Here is an 18,169-nt window from a genome sequence, read left to right on the forward strand (position 1 = left end):
TATAAGCAAAAAAGAAAACTAAAATAACAAAGAGTCAAACCAAAAAACTGACCCATGTTACATGTTAATTTTAAGAACAGCTTTCTGGAAAGTTTTCCCCTTTTTCCCCCTTTTTTTTCGGAACGTATTGTCATGTAATTTTCTTGTCATCTTTTACTAATTTCATGCAATGTGAGAGACATTTAATGCCAAGTTGATCATTCCCTTTTTCACCATGTTTTTGAAAGAAATCAAACCAATTTGCCCAGGTTTCAAAGGGTTAAAAAGCTTGTAAGAGGCATCTGAACGCAGCGAAAGAAAGCTAATGTTGATCCCAGTTTCAAAGGGTTAAACCTTTAAACCCTGATGGTTTGATATCTTGGAAAAGAGGCAATGAGCAACTTTGTAAGAAATATTCCACAAACTGAAATAAATTATAAGATTTAGAAAATTATTTTTAAATAGCTAGGGAAACATGTCTTGAGAAAAAGGAAAAAACTTTATGGAAAAACTATATTTAGAATATCATAATTACTATCATCATAATTAGTAATTTCTTTTCTTTCAGGTTTTACTAATGCCTTGCTATTTGTGGGATATTTATTGGTTGGTCATTGTTGGTCTTCTTTTTTGAAAGAAATCATACCAATATGCTCAAGTTTCAAAGGGTTACATTAATTTTCTTATAACTTTTTTTGCATTTTTTGGCCAATTTTTGTGCCATGTTTTGTCAAGTTGTTAATTTTCTCCTCCCCATGTTTTTGAAGGTAATCAAACCAATGTGCTCAGGTTTAAAATTGTTAAATACTTGTAAAGAGCATTTAAAAGCAGCACAAGCAAAGTGATTAAAGTTTCAAAGAGTTAAAAATGCATTTTTTATTTATTCTTTTTTTAGGCTAACACATACCGTACACTCCCTTGCTAAAAATGTGGACAGCACAGGATGTGTGAAAAAAAAAATCCCTCCACCTTTAATCTTCCAGAGGCGGCGAGGACGTCAGGTGGAGTTACAGAGAGCTCTGACAGATTCTGGCTCAGTGGGATTCCCTCCTCCCCTCCACCCAGCAGCACCTCATACATTTATTGCCTTTGTAAGCATTTTCCAACACATTTCTATCCCACAGATGCCCGCTCTGCCTGCCAATAACAACGCCGGCCTCTCTGTATCAATGATCTATCTAAGCATGCGGTTAAGATGAGAATCTGTACTTAATGACATGGGAATATCATGAGTGCCTCCTTGTCTTGTGTGGAAGGCGTCGCAGTTGGACGCAGCGGCACATCAGTATGATACAGATGGCCACAGTGTGTGATTGTTGCATATCTGTTGGTCTTTGCAGAAAACCTTGATGATGCATAGTGGGATGTGATGAAGGGAGACACGTATAAATACCCACAATGCTCATAAACAGAGCCTCACGGCATGCACGCTCATCCATATGGAGAGGCTGTAAAGAAATCCAGACAGGAGGAGAACCGTCCTCCGGCTGGCAGCTAGAAAACTGGTTGATTGAGAAGACACACGCTCTCTAAAACACGCACACTCCTGCACACCCTTCCCCCAGCCTCTCCTAACTCCCCCGAGAAGAGTGCAGCCCACTCAAGTCTCAGCGCATTCTGTGGGTGTTTATGAAGCAATCAACCAGCCACGACACACACACAAAAAAGCATGGTTTACAAGTGTCAGACGCCCCTCCACTCACCGCCTCCGAGTCTTCAAATCCATGCAGGTACAAGTTATCGTACATGGAGGTGTGAGATTCCAAAAAGCAGTGCCTCGGCGCAAATTAGAAACAAGCGGTGAACCTGCTCCAGAGAGGATGGATGGTGAGGACGGGGGAGTGATAGAGCCCACCAGCAGAGTCTTTCTCCACATGAAGGTAGACCACAGACAAACCCAACCACACCAGAGCAGCAGAAAAAAAAATAAGGTGGAGCCCTGTGGGTTTTTTTTTCCCGGATGCTGAATTGGATATTATTGCCCCCGAGCCGAGCGAGTGTTGGTTCCCATTATCGTAAGGCAGCCTGGTTGTCCCCAGAGGCAGAGCAGACCTGGCATTTCATCTCGCTTCCAAGATCACACAAGCCAATCCCTTCCTCCAGCACTGGCTGATGACAGAGGTGGGATGCAGCTCGCCGATTGGCCGGTGGAGGCTCCAGTCGGCCGGGCCGGCTGTGAATAAGGAAGAGAGGAGGAAGGTGGGGGTCTGCAGCCCGAGAGCAGCAGCAAGCGGTGTGTGTGCTCGCTGCATGGGAGGTGATCTCTTAACCCACACGCTAATCTGCAAAGGCTGACATGTAATTTACACGCGCAGAATCACAGCAAACGTCTGACACTTTAACCCTTTAAACCTGCACCAACATGATGCCTCAGATGCTTCTCACAAGTATTAAAACCTTTGAAACCTTAGAAAAATGGTTTGATGTCTTTCAAAAATATTGGGGGAAAAAGCAATGAGCAACTTGTAAAAAAAAAAGACAAGAAAATGACATGGAAATTAGCTTAAAAAGAGAGAAAGACAATAATTAGAAAGTTTAAAAATAACTGGGGAAACATATCAAGAAAACTTTAATAACACCATTATATTTCTAAAATAAGAGTTTACTATTAAGTAAAATAGGTATTATTTTAGCTATTCTTTATTGTTTTTATTTCATCACTTTGGTCTGGTCATTTCCTGTTTTGGTTCTTTTTTGTGCTAATTTCGGGTAGTTTTTGTTCAGGTATCGAAGGGTTAAACAGGTGGCAGACCTGATGCTGCTGCTCTGTTTTAAGTGTTCATGTCTTTACAGCTTCAGGAACGCACCGGGCCATAAAATCATACATAAATGTCCGTTACAGGCAAAGTGATCATAAAGGAAATCAAAAAGATAAACGGAGATTAAGTCTGAGTTCCTTTCTCTTTTAACCCTTTGAAACCTGAACAAATTGACTTGATTTCTTTCAAAAACATGGTGAAAAGGCAATGAGCAACTTGAGAAAAAAATACCCCAAAATTAGCAGGAAATTAGTGAAAAAGTTACATGAAATAAGTTTTCAACCTATTTCTTTAAAAACAGAAAGTTTTATATTTCTGTATTTCCACAATATACCATGTAATACTTGCAGCACAGACACCAGCCACTATGATATTGCTACGTTTTCTGTCGGTATATAGTGCCAGAAGAAGCGGCTGTGTTGACCAAAACGTTGCTGCATTTCCTGCCGAAATAGCTGCATGCACGGTTGTGCTGCATGCTCATATACTACAACGAAAGCTGTACAGCTATTGTACTGGGAATACAGGCAGAAATGTCCCTTTTAAATATCTGCTAAAGAAACAAAACAATTATGCTTTTTTTTTTATTTTTAATCCGGTTTAACCCTAAAACCTATTTAGACATCAGTTTTCTGCTTTTAGACGCCTCTCACAAGCTATTTAACTCTTTAAAATCAAAGCAAATTGGTTTGATTACCTAAAAAAAAAACAATTTGGAAAGAAAGTACTATACTGCAAGAAATTTTGAGCAGAAAATTTGCAAAACAAATTATATTTATTTATTCATATTTGGTTTATTTGCTCATGTCAATGTATGATTTCTAACAATATAAAAACCCATTATACGCTTTTTTTCTCATTACACTTAAACACATTCAATGAACAAACAGTAGTCTTATAATACCTGCCCCTTTCTTACTAATCACAGACGCTGCTGTAAATATGACAACAAATGGCCATCCTTTCTGTATGTACCGTTCATTTTCACAAATCACATTCAGTTTAGCATTAACAACAGAAACAATCAATTAGAGTCCTCTTAACATTACTGTTGCTCAAAAAGATCATAATTATATTAATAATTATTATTATCAGGCACTGAAATTATGTCATAGAAAAAATTATACATTTATATTTTTTAATTTTCTGCACTTTTTTCGGGTCCTTCTCTTATCTGTTTTTGTTTTTTTACTTCTCTTTTTTGCCTATTTTTCCAGGTCATTTTCCTGTAACTTTTTACTAATTTTTTTGCTATTTTTTGGGCCATGTGTTGTTAAGTTGCTCATTGCCTTCTCCCCATGTTTTTAAAATTTGAAGGTTTCAAAGGGTTAAGTGAAACTGCGTGAAAAAAGCTTTTTGCAGTTTGAGTCTCAGCGGCTTCTTTGACAAAGTGGAGTAGCGGCGCCCTCTCCTGACTGACTGTGTTACAGCAGATACACCTGCTCCCATCAGACGACACATCTCCATCAGACCTTCACTTCTCTTCTTTCCCACTTCACTTCACCTCTTAAAACACCTGCTGGCTTCATAATCATCTCTCAGAGATTCTAGTGGAGGAACAGAGGTGACACACTGCGTCTGCAGACCTCGACAGCTCTCAGCCTCTCCGGCCTGATGAAGCAATCTACAGCAGCTGAAGGAGTAGCTTTTAGGAGCATTTTCATGTTACACCTGATGCAAGAGCCACAGGGCTGCAGGGGCTGAACTCACACACACCTGTCATCGGGAGAAGCTGATTAACTGAAAAGAAACTAAATTCAAGCAAATAATGTACAACTTTTTGCTCAGCCTGCATAATGCAGGTGTTTATGCGTCACCATGGGTTTTGCATGTTAAGCAGATACTGGATGACTGCGGTTTGTTGTACGTCTGAATCACGCAAAAGTGTTGATACAACAGTTGGCTGAAGTTAACTTTTGAAAAGAGGCTGAAAGATCAGTTCATGTAAAAGGGGCAAAGCGAGCTCGGAAGTACGACATCATGTGATATACTTTATGTCAAATTTAAAAGTAAATAGCTTCGACTTAAAAAACAAAAAAAGTATCTAAGTGCAGACAGACTATTTGTGTCCGAATAAACAACAGCAGAATTCATTGAATCACTGGACCAGAGCATCTGAAACCTCTGCAATGACAATCGTGTGGGAGATGAGTATCATATTTTGTTTGAATGTCAGAATTTAAGCTTAATGAACTACAGAGAAAGATATTTGCCAAAATATTACTCAAACCGCCCATCTATATTTAATTCAATTCTATTAGTATCATAGTCAAATAAGCCAAAAGTTGTCTGCATATTTTGTATAAAAAGTGCTCTATAAATAGTGTATTATTATTATGATTAGTATTAGTTTATTTATTTAAATGAAGAGGTCCCCCTATGAGGCTTTGGCGACCCCTAGTGGGGGCTGAGACCCACAGGTTGAGAACCAGTGCCATAAAGACATACTTCATCCTCCAGTTAATCAAAAAGGCTAATAAATGCAGTCTGACTGTTATATGATTGTTTTTACTTTTTATTTTTCTCAATGAAGCCTAATATTGACAAATTTAAAAAAAAAATCAATTAATTTATCATGAAAATAATCATTAGTTGCAGCCCAGTTTATATAATGATGAAAAAATACTACTATTATTACTGCTACTGCTATAATAATAATAATAATAATAATAATAATAATAATAATAATAATAATAATAATAATAATAATAATAATAATAATAATTTTTATTTATAGAAAACTTTTCATGGTACTCAAAGACACTACATAGGTTATAAAAAATAAAAATTCCAGTATCTTTTTGTTGTTGAATCCCAACACGCGAAACGTAACAGACAGATACATATTTGGATTCGGGGACGCAGTGATGATCAACACAGCTGAACATTATAAAAACCCAAATGTGCTGTTTTTCTCCTGTAGCGTACTATTCATGAGTAATCTTGTTACGGGGTCTCCGGAGGTTACAGATTTACTCAAGAGGCGGCGGGATGCTGCCAGCCTGAGCTATGAGAGCGGCGGCCGGGCCCCATCAAGTAATTCACGAATTAAAGGCTGCCGAGCTGAGCCATGTGACCTACATAAAAGGGATTAGCCATGCGAAGAAGCCCCCTCCTTCCTTATCACTTTGCAGGCAGCAAGCTGGAAATTTTGGTTAAAGGGACGTCTGTGTTTCATGTATTGTGATTCAGAAACGAAATTTAATTTCTGGGAGAAACCCGGGGCATCGCTGGCTTTGTCACACCCAAAATGAGACTTTATTAAAATCTGCAGGCCTTTCATTCATACTGTGCATTTCAGACAGAAGGGAATTAAACTTGGTGACCCCGGATGTGAATATGGGCTAAGACTTCAATTCAGACTTTTTAAAAGAGGCGGTGATGAGGTCTTTAGTTCACAGCTGCATTACCGCTACGACCAAAAAGTCATTTTCTGGTCAGACTCAGCCCATTAAAAACATTACAGCTGCAGCAGAATCCATTACTGTACATTTAGTTTTCAATTTACATGGCAAAAAAAAAGATGGTTTCTCATGAGAACAGGCAATATTTTGTAGCTCGAGCAAAACATACTGAGTGCATTTTCCTCCCTATAATTCAGACCTGGATCATGAACCTTGTTGGGTAAATAAAGGGCCTCAAAATAAAAGCTTTTAAAGTCTGACACCTCCCCTCTCTCCAAACTGTTTGATGTCAACATGAAGGGCTGCATGTGATTGTTGTAACTCTGTTGAACTAGTTCGGACATATATATGCACACGCTTCAAACGGTAACCCAGTGTTTCCATATATTGATCTGTTTAAGCTTATGTCATTGTAGAGTCGCCCGCAGCGCATTCACTTAACCTCTCTTTGTCCTGCTCTCTCTCTGTTTATCAGATCACAAATGAGACAAGAATTAGCGAGCTAGCTACATACAGTAGTCCCTCCGCCTCACGCCCTGCAGTGGTGGACTGATTCCCAGGAAGCACAGTAGCTCGGGCACAGCTGTGGCTGCCCAAATTCAACCAACGCAAATGTCCCAGTGCCGGTGTAACAGCGGGCTGGTACCCGGCAGCAGTGATGGGTCTAACTAGTATAGAGGCAGCAACAGAAAGTCTCTCAAATCTTCTGTCACATTCAAGTCAGGCAGTCATTTTTTAAAATTTTTTTTGCTAGTCAGTGTGCTGTGCAGGGTACTTTTAGGGACGTTTTGTTTCCAAGACTTTGCTGTCGAGTGAGCGCTCTTAACGTCTATGACACTCTTTGATACAAGCTGCAGCTGATGTGATGCAGCAGCACTGAGAGGAAGAGAGACTCTGCATCATAAGACGCTGAGGCAACATTATCCTCTCTCTTCTGCTCAGAAGTAGTGAATTTAAAGCATGCTATTTACAGTCTCTGGCTTTTGAAACAACTGTTTCCAAAAATTTCATCATGCACTTGTGACCCATCGTGAGTGCAGTTAGTTTGTTTACAATTTTAAGTGAATGCCCCTTTAGCCCTGTTCAAACTTTACATGGAAAAACATCCTGATCTGTCAATTATTCGTATTGAACAACCACATCTGATTCAACTTGCAAAATTCTGAGTTGCATTCAGAGAAAACTGAGCCGAGAGGAGGTGCAGGAGTCTTACTTTAATATGGCATTTTTGTCCAATGATTGCCAAAAATAAACTGCCGGCTCCAGCTTTAAGAGTGAACTAACATACATTTGCACACATAAAACCTGTGTCCATCCATGATTGTAGAAGACTTCCATTTTACATTATTGTAAATATCAGTAACCTAAATGTAGCTTTTTTTTCTTTCAAACCAGAAATTTTCCTTGTGTTGCTTTTTGGTCCAACAACAGACAGAAAAACAATAAATGGGCCAGTTTTAATAGATAACGTCCGTTATAGGAATTGTTATGTTTATTCATTTTCTCTTCATGGTATCAGCTGAGATGGCTGTCAACAAGTTCCTGCCAAGCTTCCCCACCTGCCTCTTCTTCTGCTTCAGTACACATTGATTTCATTTTATTATATTTCATCAAATTTTGTGTCAAGTCCAATTTTGTGTCAAGTTGTTTATACGCACATGCTGTCTTTGTTTTCTCTTCTCGATGTGGCTCTTTGCCCATTACCACAAACTGTTACAGCCCTCTGCAGTAGAAAATATGTAAAATCCAGAGACTCATCAAAAATACTATATTGATTTTATATATTTCCTTTGGCTGTATATAATTTTGTGGTGTTGTATATTACTGTTTTCATGGCTCTTTAAATGTATGCATGGCTGTATTTTAGCATTTGATTTATGGTGTGTATCGGTACAAAAATATAGGTGTACAGTTTCATATTTGATTTTTTATATAGTTCTTTTTATTGTGTAAATTTCACATATATAGTTTTATTTATTTTACTGTAACTTCTGCATCTGTCCACGAATATAAATAAATTCAAACTTAAACTATACATTTATATATTATATATGGCATAGTGACTTGAAAATAACTAATTTCAATAACTAATAAGTAATGAATTAAAGCACTAAAATAAGTACTCATTAAAAATGGGAACAGAGGAAACGCTACCATAAGTGAGGAAACATGAAAGGCAGGCTAAAACTTACAGATAAATAAAATAAACTAAAATATTATAAAATAATTAATAATAACAACAACAATAATAATAATAATACTTTAAATAGATAATAATAAAAAAATGAAAGGATAACAGCATAAAGTAAAATAATTTAAAAAATGATTAAAATAATAAAATGATATTTTATAAAACTGCAAAACAGACTAAAATGTATAAATAAATAGTCAATATATTGTAAAGTTCACTTAAAAGCCAGAGTAAAAAGGCAGGTCTTGAGTTTGGTTTTAGAAACATCAGTAGTTACTCTTGAAAAACATTCCTCCATTGTGTCTGCTGCTGACCTAGCTTCACATACTGATGGGATTAATTGCATTTTGCTGACACTTAAATCCCGAGAAGACGCACAACCGGCGCTCTGACGCAGGATGTATGAGGAGGCCATCACGTGCACGCAAACGCTGCATATTAGCTCTCAACAAACACGAATATCAAAGACTGTGGAAACAGAGCAAACGTCCTCTGCCACTTCAACGCTGCAGCTCTGGATTATTCCTGAGAGCAAACATCTGCCGAGCTTTGGCATCCTCTTATCGTGGAGCTCAGAGGTCGGCCCCCGGAAAGCGTTCAGGCGTCCGCTCACCGGCCGCACAGGCAAACATCTGTGCACGTAGATGTTCGGCACAGACATCATCTGGGAGAATCAGCTACACACCAGCATCTCTCTGATACACAGTGATCAGCGGTGACTCATACTGGTCAAACATATCTGCTCGAATACATTCTGTCCTTCGAAATCAACAGAACATTTCATAACAATCACTCAAAGTCATTTTTTCTTTTAACATTTCTCTCCTCTTCACTTCCTTTCGCCTTATATGGACTGACGTGTATGAGGTCATCGCTCAGACTCAGTTCATCCTCCCTTAACCCTAATACTTAAAGTCAATGTGCAGTGGATTCAGACTCCACTTAAAGGCCTTGAAAACATATTTCGCCCATCACCTTGTTTCCTGAGTGATGGGCTCCGTTATCTGCCAAAGTAAACAGAGTTTTTTGTATCTGTGCTTTCTGTCCGCGCTGCTTTCAAGTGGGTGCAATGAGATTAGCAATATTTGAGTCACAGTCTGATGACAGTTGCAGGGTTGTTTGCTCATGTTGCCAACACAGTCAATCAAATATCATCAAACCACACCCACACAGTCGTCGTGAAGCCGAGGTCTGGAGTGTTTGACTGTTTCCAAACTCCAACTTTGTTTTTTGTTCATTTAGTCACGAGAAATACTTCGGATCTGAAAAGTTTTCACGGCTTTTGAGTGCAACATATCAGCATGTTTCACTCTTAAGGGGACAGTTCACCCCAAAATCAAAAACACATAGTTTATCTCTAACGTGTAATGTTATTTAGAACAATCATAGATTGTTTTGTGAGTTGCTGAGTGTTGGGAGATATTGGTTGAAGAGATGGCACTCAGCTTATAGTGTTCAAAGCACCAACAATGGGTCATTTACACAGCAACCATTCTTGCATGAAACGTTAAACTTCTACTACAGTTTGAGCTTTTGTTCACATGACAACGGCATTTAGGGGCCCTAAAAATGAACTTTTTAAACCAGGCTCCAGAACGCTCAAAAAAATGCAATCCCTTCTGTGCCGTGTGCAAATAGGAGGAAAACAATAACAACAATGGCGGACTACCGAGCTGTGTTTGTGCAAAGTGTAGATTTGTTGCACCACTAGTTATCAGCTGTCGTTCTCGTGTGTGTGATCACCATCGTCTTCTTGTTTGTTTATCCTCACTGCTCTGTAGAAGAACGTCTTTATGAGCAGGCGCGTGGTGTTTTTCTACGGTATTATTACAAAGTAACACTGCCAATTACTAACCTGGCATGCATACTAATGTAATCACAGTCTTTAAAAAACAAAGTGATCTTAGCTGATTATAGTTACTTATTTTTGCAGCCTGATTACATAATCCTGATTACAAAAGTAACTACCCAACCATAAAACTTACACCAAAACATTTAAAATGGAAAAATATCAAAACAGATAAAAGGAAAAGTCTGTATTTTTGATTGTGGGTCAAACTGACCCTTTTAAGTCAAATCCTCAGTTCAATGACCATTCCAGGCTTTTCCTCTATGTCATAAAAGCAGGATTTCAAAGCACAGAATTGAGATTAGGATTAAGATAAACTTCCTTTAAATTGCTTTATTTAATCTAAAATGAAGCCGCAGGATATCAAAATCTGATAAGAGGCTGCCTTCTCTCCGCTTTATCTCCTTTCATGTGAGCATTTACTGTAAAAAATGTGCACTTACTCCTCAAAAGGAGGAGGAGGAGGAGGTGCAGCTTCCTGCTAATCAACCTGCTGGGCTTGACCCCTGTTGTTGAAGGGCGGCTGTTACTATGATACACGAGGGAATCAAAGAGAGCCCGCTGCTCCTCTTCTCACCTGATGACGATCACACCGGTGATGACACAAATCACAGCGGGGGTGTTGAAGAAATCTGTGAGCGTGTAATAAGGAGTGAGTAAGATTCTTCATGTGTACATTTCTCTGTACTTACTTATCTTTTGGTTATTTGTATTTGTCTTTTTAATTTTTTTGTGAGTTTGTTTCATTTTCTTCCCCTCATCCATTGCGTCTTGATTTTCCTCCTCCCTGGGAGCAGCATAATTGCTCTGTGCCGATTTCATGCAGTGACTGTTCAATAATTAACGGGGGATGTCAACAGGTAGAACATACAGTACTTTCACTCTTGTGTAATTAAAACACAAAGCTATGAAGAACTCTGAAGGACTGTACTATTCACGAGAATTCGTCATCATCTGGTGTTGGCACCGAACAGGTTTATTTGATATGCAATTAAAAAACTAAAATTATCATCTCCCCACTATGCCTCCGGGCACCGGTCACGTCACACTTACAGTTTACATATATGTGGATGAAACATGGATGTTTCACACGCGTCTTCCCTCCGACAGCACAGAAGATCTATACAACCAGCACAGTTTCATGGTGGACACCCAAGATTGGTGTCACCAATTCTGTATCCGACCAAACGTTTCTGCTTCTTTTCCTGAGTTATGATGTTAAGTAACGGCCAGAACAGTGTTTTCGCATAACATTACGATGTAGCAGTGACTTTGACCTTTGACCTTTTGGATCTATATTGTCATCATCATTTTTCCCTGTTAGACTTTTTTGTAAAACTAGCCAACGAATTCTTGAGCTATGGATAATAACATGTTTCATGAGGTCACAGTGACCTTGACCTTTAACCTTTCACCATGAAATTCCAAACAGTTCATACTTGAGTCTAAATGGACATTTGTGCCAAATTCAAGGAAATTGCTTAAAGGCCTTTTTGAGATAATGCGTTTATGAGAATGAGACAAAACGCAGTCACAGTGACCCTTAACCATGACTTTATAATCAATGCATCATTGAGTCCAAGTGGACGTTGGAGCAAAATTTAAAAAATTTGCCCCAAGGTGTCCTTGAGACATCACGTTCATGAGAATGAGACAAACTACATCTCAGTGACACATATCTTTGACCTATGACCACAAAAGTCAAATCAGGTCAGCACTGAGTCCAAGTGGACATTTGTGCCAAATTTGAAAAACATCTCTCAAGCTGTATTAGGATATTGCAATCACGAGAATGAGAAAGATGAGGTGACCTTGACCTTTGACCTATCACCACCAAATGCTAATCACTTCATCCTTGAGTCCAGGTGAACGTTTGTGACAAATTAGAGTAAGTGAAATGAGTTCATCACTGAGTTCAAGTGGATGCTTTTGCCAAATTTGAAAAATATCCCAAAAGGTGAGATTTCACGCTTATGAGAATGAGACAGACATTATCACGGTGACCTTAACCTTTGAGCACTAAAATCAAAACAGTTCATTGTTAAGTCCTTTGTGGACCTTTTTGCCAAATTTGAATAAATACCCACAAGGGGTTCTTGAGAAATCACAAGAGTGAGACGCACCAACGGTTAGACAACCTGAAAAACATAATGCCTTCGGCTTCAACTATCACCAGCTCAGAGGCATAATTAGACTGCATATCGAAAATCAAAAAAATAATATGTGTGACCTTCAATTCCTCACAAGCTACTCGCACAGTACACATGAAGAAAACTGGCCTACATGTGATACAGAATGAAGCAGCCACAGATCTGGGAATGTGAGACTATCATAAATCACATCTGGCTTTTAGATTTGACAAGTTGTCAGGTGCTTTTGTTAGCATGCCCACGAGAAAAAGCCTCCGACCTGATTCATTTTGATTTCAAGTCACTGCATCTCCGGTGCAGATGATGGAGGAGTTGGAGGTCATGTATAGAGAAGTGTAAGAGGCATTGAAAAAAAAGTGAGAGGGTGTTCGGGACACAAAGGTAGCCAATGACTCACTGTCCTTGAGACGCTGAATGGCCTCTGCAGCCTCAGTTCCCTTGGTAACTTGTTAGCAGGATGTCAAAGTCCAGGGGAACTCCCCTATGTACCATGAACAACAGAAGGGACTCGATACAGGTAACCAATTTGAATTTGTTTTACAGTGGCACATATAAAGGAGGCGGCAGCAAATGCATTCAAACAGCCCTGCCTAACCTGACCTCATCAATTATACAAAGACGCCTCCTATGCAGCTGAGCAGGCTGAATTCCCAGGCTGATACAAATCAAGGTCATCGATTCCTTAAAGAGGCCAAAAGCTCCAGTTTTGGCAACGTGTATATTGACGTCATCGTCCTTTTGTTCACTTTTCACTTGAACCAGACTTGTATGAGTGAAACCAAAACATTTTCAAGTTCCTCATAAAGAGGAAGTTCCCAAAACTGGTAACCAGTCACTAGTACTGGAGTACTTGGATTTGGTATAATGCATTAGACTACCAGATAATTTGCACACACTCACAGACTTTCACAGTAAAAATACACTTCTTAAAAAAGCTACTTCAATCAAATTTTATGCTCAAATGCATGAAAAAGTTGTGTTGCTCCCAAGCGACAACCTCTGAAGCTGCAAAAGAAAGCCAGCGCATCAAACATCAGATTTCAGCTTATTCTTTCTGCATAACCGAGCTGGAAACTGGCTACACCTGAACTCAAACCGCATCCAGCGTGTCCTCTCATCATGTCCCCGTCACACACACGGAGCAGAAGGAGGGTTGGGGGGAGACGGCTGCCGCTTATACCAGTGTTCAGTGGGTACTGTCGAAGACACCGTCTGAGACACCAGCAGAGACACCAGTGGAGACACCAGTGGAGACACCAGTGGAGACACTGGCAGAGACACCCGCAGAGAATGAGGGCGGAAAATGAGAGTGGAGTAGACATTCGGAGACACCGGCGGAGACACTGGCAGAGACACCAGCAGAGAATGACAGTGGAGCTGACATTCAGAGACACCGACAGAGACACCGATGGAGACACCGATGGAGACACCGACGGAGACACCGACGGAGACGGTGAATGAGAGCGGAGCGGACATTCGGAGATACTGGCAGACACCAGCGGAGACACCGATGTACAATGAGAGCGGAGCGAACATGGCTGGAATGCGTTCTATCGACATTCTATGGACTACATCTCATATTTAAATCGAGGAAAAGTTATATCGCGATTGATATTGTTATCGTTTTAAGCCCAGCCCTACTTTCTTTATAATGTTACAAAAGAGTTAGTGGTTTTCAGGTGGGTGGGCTCTGTTTATATGAGGTTTAGGTAACGGCAATGGCTCATGGCGTTCGAGGGCGGGGCTTAGCAAAAAGTTAACTGGAGTTGCAAACAGTAAATCTGATTTTTAAAATCCGATCTTCTCAGACTGGCTTTTTCATTATTTCAAAGATGTTTACTATAAAAAAGGATATATCTCAGACAGGTAACGAGCCCTGCTGATGTAGTATGACAATAATAATAATAACAGTAATAATAATAATAACAGATTAGGTTATATTAAAGGTTATATAGAGCTTTTGTAGGCACTCAAAGACGTGTAAAGAGTCCCACCTGTCGGAGGATGAAGCTGGTGGAGGTGGTGCTGCCGTCGGACCTCTTCAACCGGCTGCGTCTGGAGTACGTCCCTCTGTTCGCCTGGTGAGGACAAAACACACAAATATCATAGGGCTGGACGAGGTGGGTTGAAAATTATTTTGGGATTTTTTTAGGCTATATCTCGATACTTTTAAAACTCCTACTACTACTTTTAAAAAGCACTTCAATAATGCAAAAACTGGGTGAGAGAATGCCATTTTTAACCAAATACCCTCTTTGACGTGACAATATTGCACGAATGACTACTGGTACTTTGAAAAAATAAAAATAACACAATTCCATTTTTAATCAATAATCATTCATAATGTAGCTATAATAACTAAGTGGGTAAAGTATTACAGTATTAAAGTATTAAAACAAGTAGAGATGTCTGATAAGTTGATACATCAGTTTACTGTAATGCAACCTTTAAAATCAGGAAAAAACACAATTTACTCCATATCACGATATAACAATATCCAATATCTAAGACGATATATAGTCTCATATCTCGATACGAGAAAATATCTTTATATTGCTAACCCCTAAAATATCATTTTTATTTTCTGCAAATGTGATTCTGTCATTGTTCGACTCTATCTATATCTCTTACTCTCCTCCCCAGTAACTCAAGGTCACCTTCCCTCCAGCAGTCCCATCACAACCAGCATTTCAGCCCCCGGGTGCTGACAGGACTCTGGCTCTTTGCAGCTTCTCCTCTGACAGCTCGAGTCAGCCTTTTACCGATCCTTATATTTAACCAAATCCATAATGCATCTCTTTTGCATGAACGTTGCTAAGCTGCACAGATGCACTCTGTGTGACCCATTTTCACGCTGTAGCCAATGTGTGTTACTGCTTGAGGAGCAAATGAGGTAACACTTCACCTGAGATGCATGAGCGTGAATATGATAAACAACTTCTAAGCTTTTCTAGCGCTGCATGGGAGACATCATGTCCTCCTGTGACTTTGGAGAGCGTCGGGGGGGAACGGATGCTTCAAACTTCCAGAAACAAAATGTGCACACAGCTGCTCTTATTTCTGACATTCATCCGTGAAACTAACCGTTATTTTCTTGTTGATTAATCTGCTGATAATTTCTTGTAAAACTGAGAAGTGGTTTGCTTGTTTAATCCGATCAAGAGTCCAAAATCTCAAGATATTTAGTTAAAAAACTGCTTATGTTCCACGTACTCAGTTTTTCTGGAGCTTTTTTAATTGTATCACAGTCGTCATCAGCAGGTTAAATAAACCCAGTTACCATAGAGATGTATGTTCAAAGTTTCTGTGATTTTACCACATTAGATAATAAAACACATGACAAAATCTACAATGTCCTCCGTGTTTATCTCTGTAGTGAGAATGATAGCAATTGATCGATGTTGTTAAGATTTTAATCAAACATGTGAAATTAAAATCGATAGGCTGTGAAATGCTGTCAGAATATATGAAATATGTTGCTGTGAGCTTTGACTCAGGATACAATGAATTTGGTGTTTGAAATGGGCAAAGTTTTTTTTTTCAAATAATTAATCGACTGTTATTTTAACATTTAATTGATTAAGGAAAGAGCTTATGCTTTGCATTCCTACTCTGTAGTATTTCTTAGCTCATGTCTTTTTATTAACACATATGGCTTTTTATTGTATTGTGTTTCTTACCTCATTTGTTTCATGATTTATTGCACGCTGCTGCTTTCAAGCTGTTATCTCCCTTTGGGACTGAAAAATCAATCTGCTCTATCTGCTAGGATTGGGATTAGAGTTGAAACAAGTAGTCAATTAATCAATAAACCGATTAAAATAAAATTATTCTACAACGATTCTGATTGTAATTGAAACAAAAATTCCAGAAATTGTAAGAATTTGTCATGTGAAATAAATGAAACAGCTTTAGAGAAGACTGAAGCTGCAACAAACAATTATTTTCATTATTGATTAATCTGCAGATTATTTTACAGACTAATCGATTAATCGTTGGGTCTAAAATAATTTTTAAAAATTGTGAAAAATGTTTACCACAATTTCCCAAAACCCAAAGCGAAATCTTCACTTTGCTTCTTTTGTCCAGGGCAGGGGATCCTCCACACACACTTTTTTTGATAACCAAGCTCTATTTTGTATTTTCTACATTGTTTTATGCGCTGTGGCATGTTATGTATACTAAGAGTACAAAAACAATAGTTGGGGGTCCAGATTTGGCCTGCAGGCCATGAGTTGATATCAATCGATTTATTCACTAATTGCTGCATTTCTACGTTTGTCACTTTTTTCAATCTTTTGACATTACAAACAATTAAGATTAATTGAGAAAATAACAGATAAATAATGAAAATAATGGTTAGCGGCTGCCTTTTATGGTAAAACTGAATAGTCTGTGGGATGATATAAACTTGCAGACCATAAGAGATTTCTTGTTATATCATCCGTCTCTCTATGGAGCAAAACGTTCAAAGGGGATTCGTCTGCATTTAACAGCAGAAGTACTGATGCAGTAAATTGTTCAGTATCAACTCCTAAATTCTGCCACAGTGCTAAAAATCTATTTTCTGCTGTGGAAAAAAAAGTGACTCGGACCTCATGCATCATGAGTGGAGTCCCATCAGAAAATGCTTAATAATTAACAACCCAATTTCATTTCTTTTTGAATAAATCACATCCTCACCATACTGCAGGAGCCGTGTGATTAATGACACCTCGGGGGCTCATTAGGACTGATGAAACATGCAGCTTCAGTTTAACACACAGCAGTGATCACTTCAGTGTGTCTGTGGGATCAGTGTTCATTTTTTAAAAATCTATTTTCAATGTTGCTGTTTCAGCAGGAGCGCAGGTATTGATCTATAATATTTCTCTATCAATATTAGTATTTATATTTGTGTTTCTGCTTAAAATTCAGAAACTATAAGCGATAAGAGAGACTCGGTGGTTTCACTTGTTCTCTTCCTACCTGAAACACGGGCTTCTGCGTCCCGTCTCCTATCCCGTGTCGGGTGTAGATGTGCCGGGACATTTCGGCCAGTTCGTCGGTCCAGGGCGGAGGCTGCCGCTCGGTGCCGCTCCACTGGAACTGCTGCGGCTCCGGTGGCGGACAGTGCACCGCCGGCTCCAGCTTGGCTCCGGTTCCGCTTCACGACAACAGAGGAGAGAAAGAGGCAGAGACGCGTCCCGGTCTGCAGCAGGTCGGTGTGCACGGAAGCCCCGTGCACTAGCGCGAGCGCAGATATGAACCCTCCCCCCTCCACTCCCATCACACCGGGCTGCACACGTGATGCGTTCATGGACAACCAGGAGACTCAGAATTTTAGCATTTAAACTTGACGTGAACAAAAATAGAAAAATTAAAGTATTTTCTTTATTTAAAAAATAGCCAGTAATAATCCACCACTTTGTTTAAGTGAATTGCTTTATTTATCTAAACTAATTGTGCAAGTGCTAATATAGCCTATGTATATTTTGCATATAGAAATTAGACTGAGGAGTCCATGAAGGCAGCGTAAACCCTTATTGTACTAGCATGACCTGGCGTTTGGCTGGAGAGACCAGACAAATCCATGTTCTTCATTGTATTATAGAAAAAACCACACACACACACACAGGAAAAAAGATACTGTCCAGGGATATTTATTAATTTATTATTATTATTATTATTATTATTATTATTATTATTATTATTATTATTATTATTATTATTATTATTATTAATGACAATTGTTGTCAGTATCGACTATGTCACCAAATTGTGAAAAAATACCCTTCCAGAACCCAAAGTGACATCCTCAGTTTACTTCTTTTGTCTGACCAACCACCCAATTTACT

The 18,169-nt window shown here is 39.0% G+C and overlaps 1 protein-coding gene across 1 annotated transcript in view; it reads right to left on the reverse strand.

Moving 5' to 3' along the window:
- The window catches only part of cacnb4a (calcium channel, voltage-dependent, beta 4a subunit), a 46,385-nt gene extending 28,861 nt beyond the window's left edge, over positions 1-17,524 (reverse strand). The window contains 2 exon segments of the mRNA XM_042494874.1: positions 14,327-14,410; positions 17,301-17,524. Coding sequence (XP_042350808.1) covers positions 14,327-14,410; positions 17,301-17,363 — 147 coding nt within the window. The 5' untranslated portion in view covers positions 17,364-17,524.
- Positions 17,525-18,169: the final 645 nt, after the last annotated feature.

The sequence above is a fragment of the Plectropomus leopardus genome, chromosome 10, assembly GCF_008729295.1.
Source record: "Plectropomus leopardus isolate mb chromosome 10, YSFRI_Pleo_2.0, whole genome shotgun sequence".
Classification (NCBI taxonomy): domain Eukaryota; kingdom Metazoa; phylum Chordata; class Actinopteri; order Perciformes; family Serranidae; genus Plectropomus; species Plectropomus leopardus.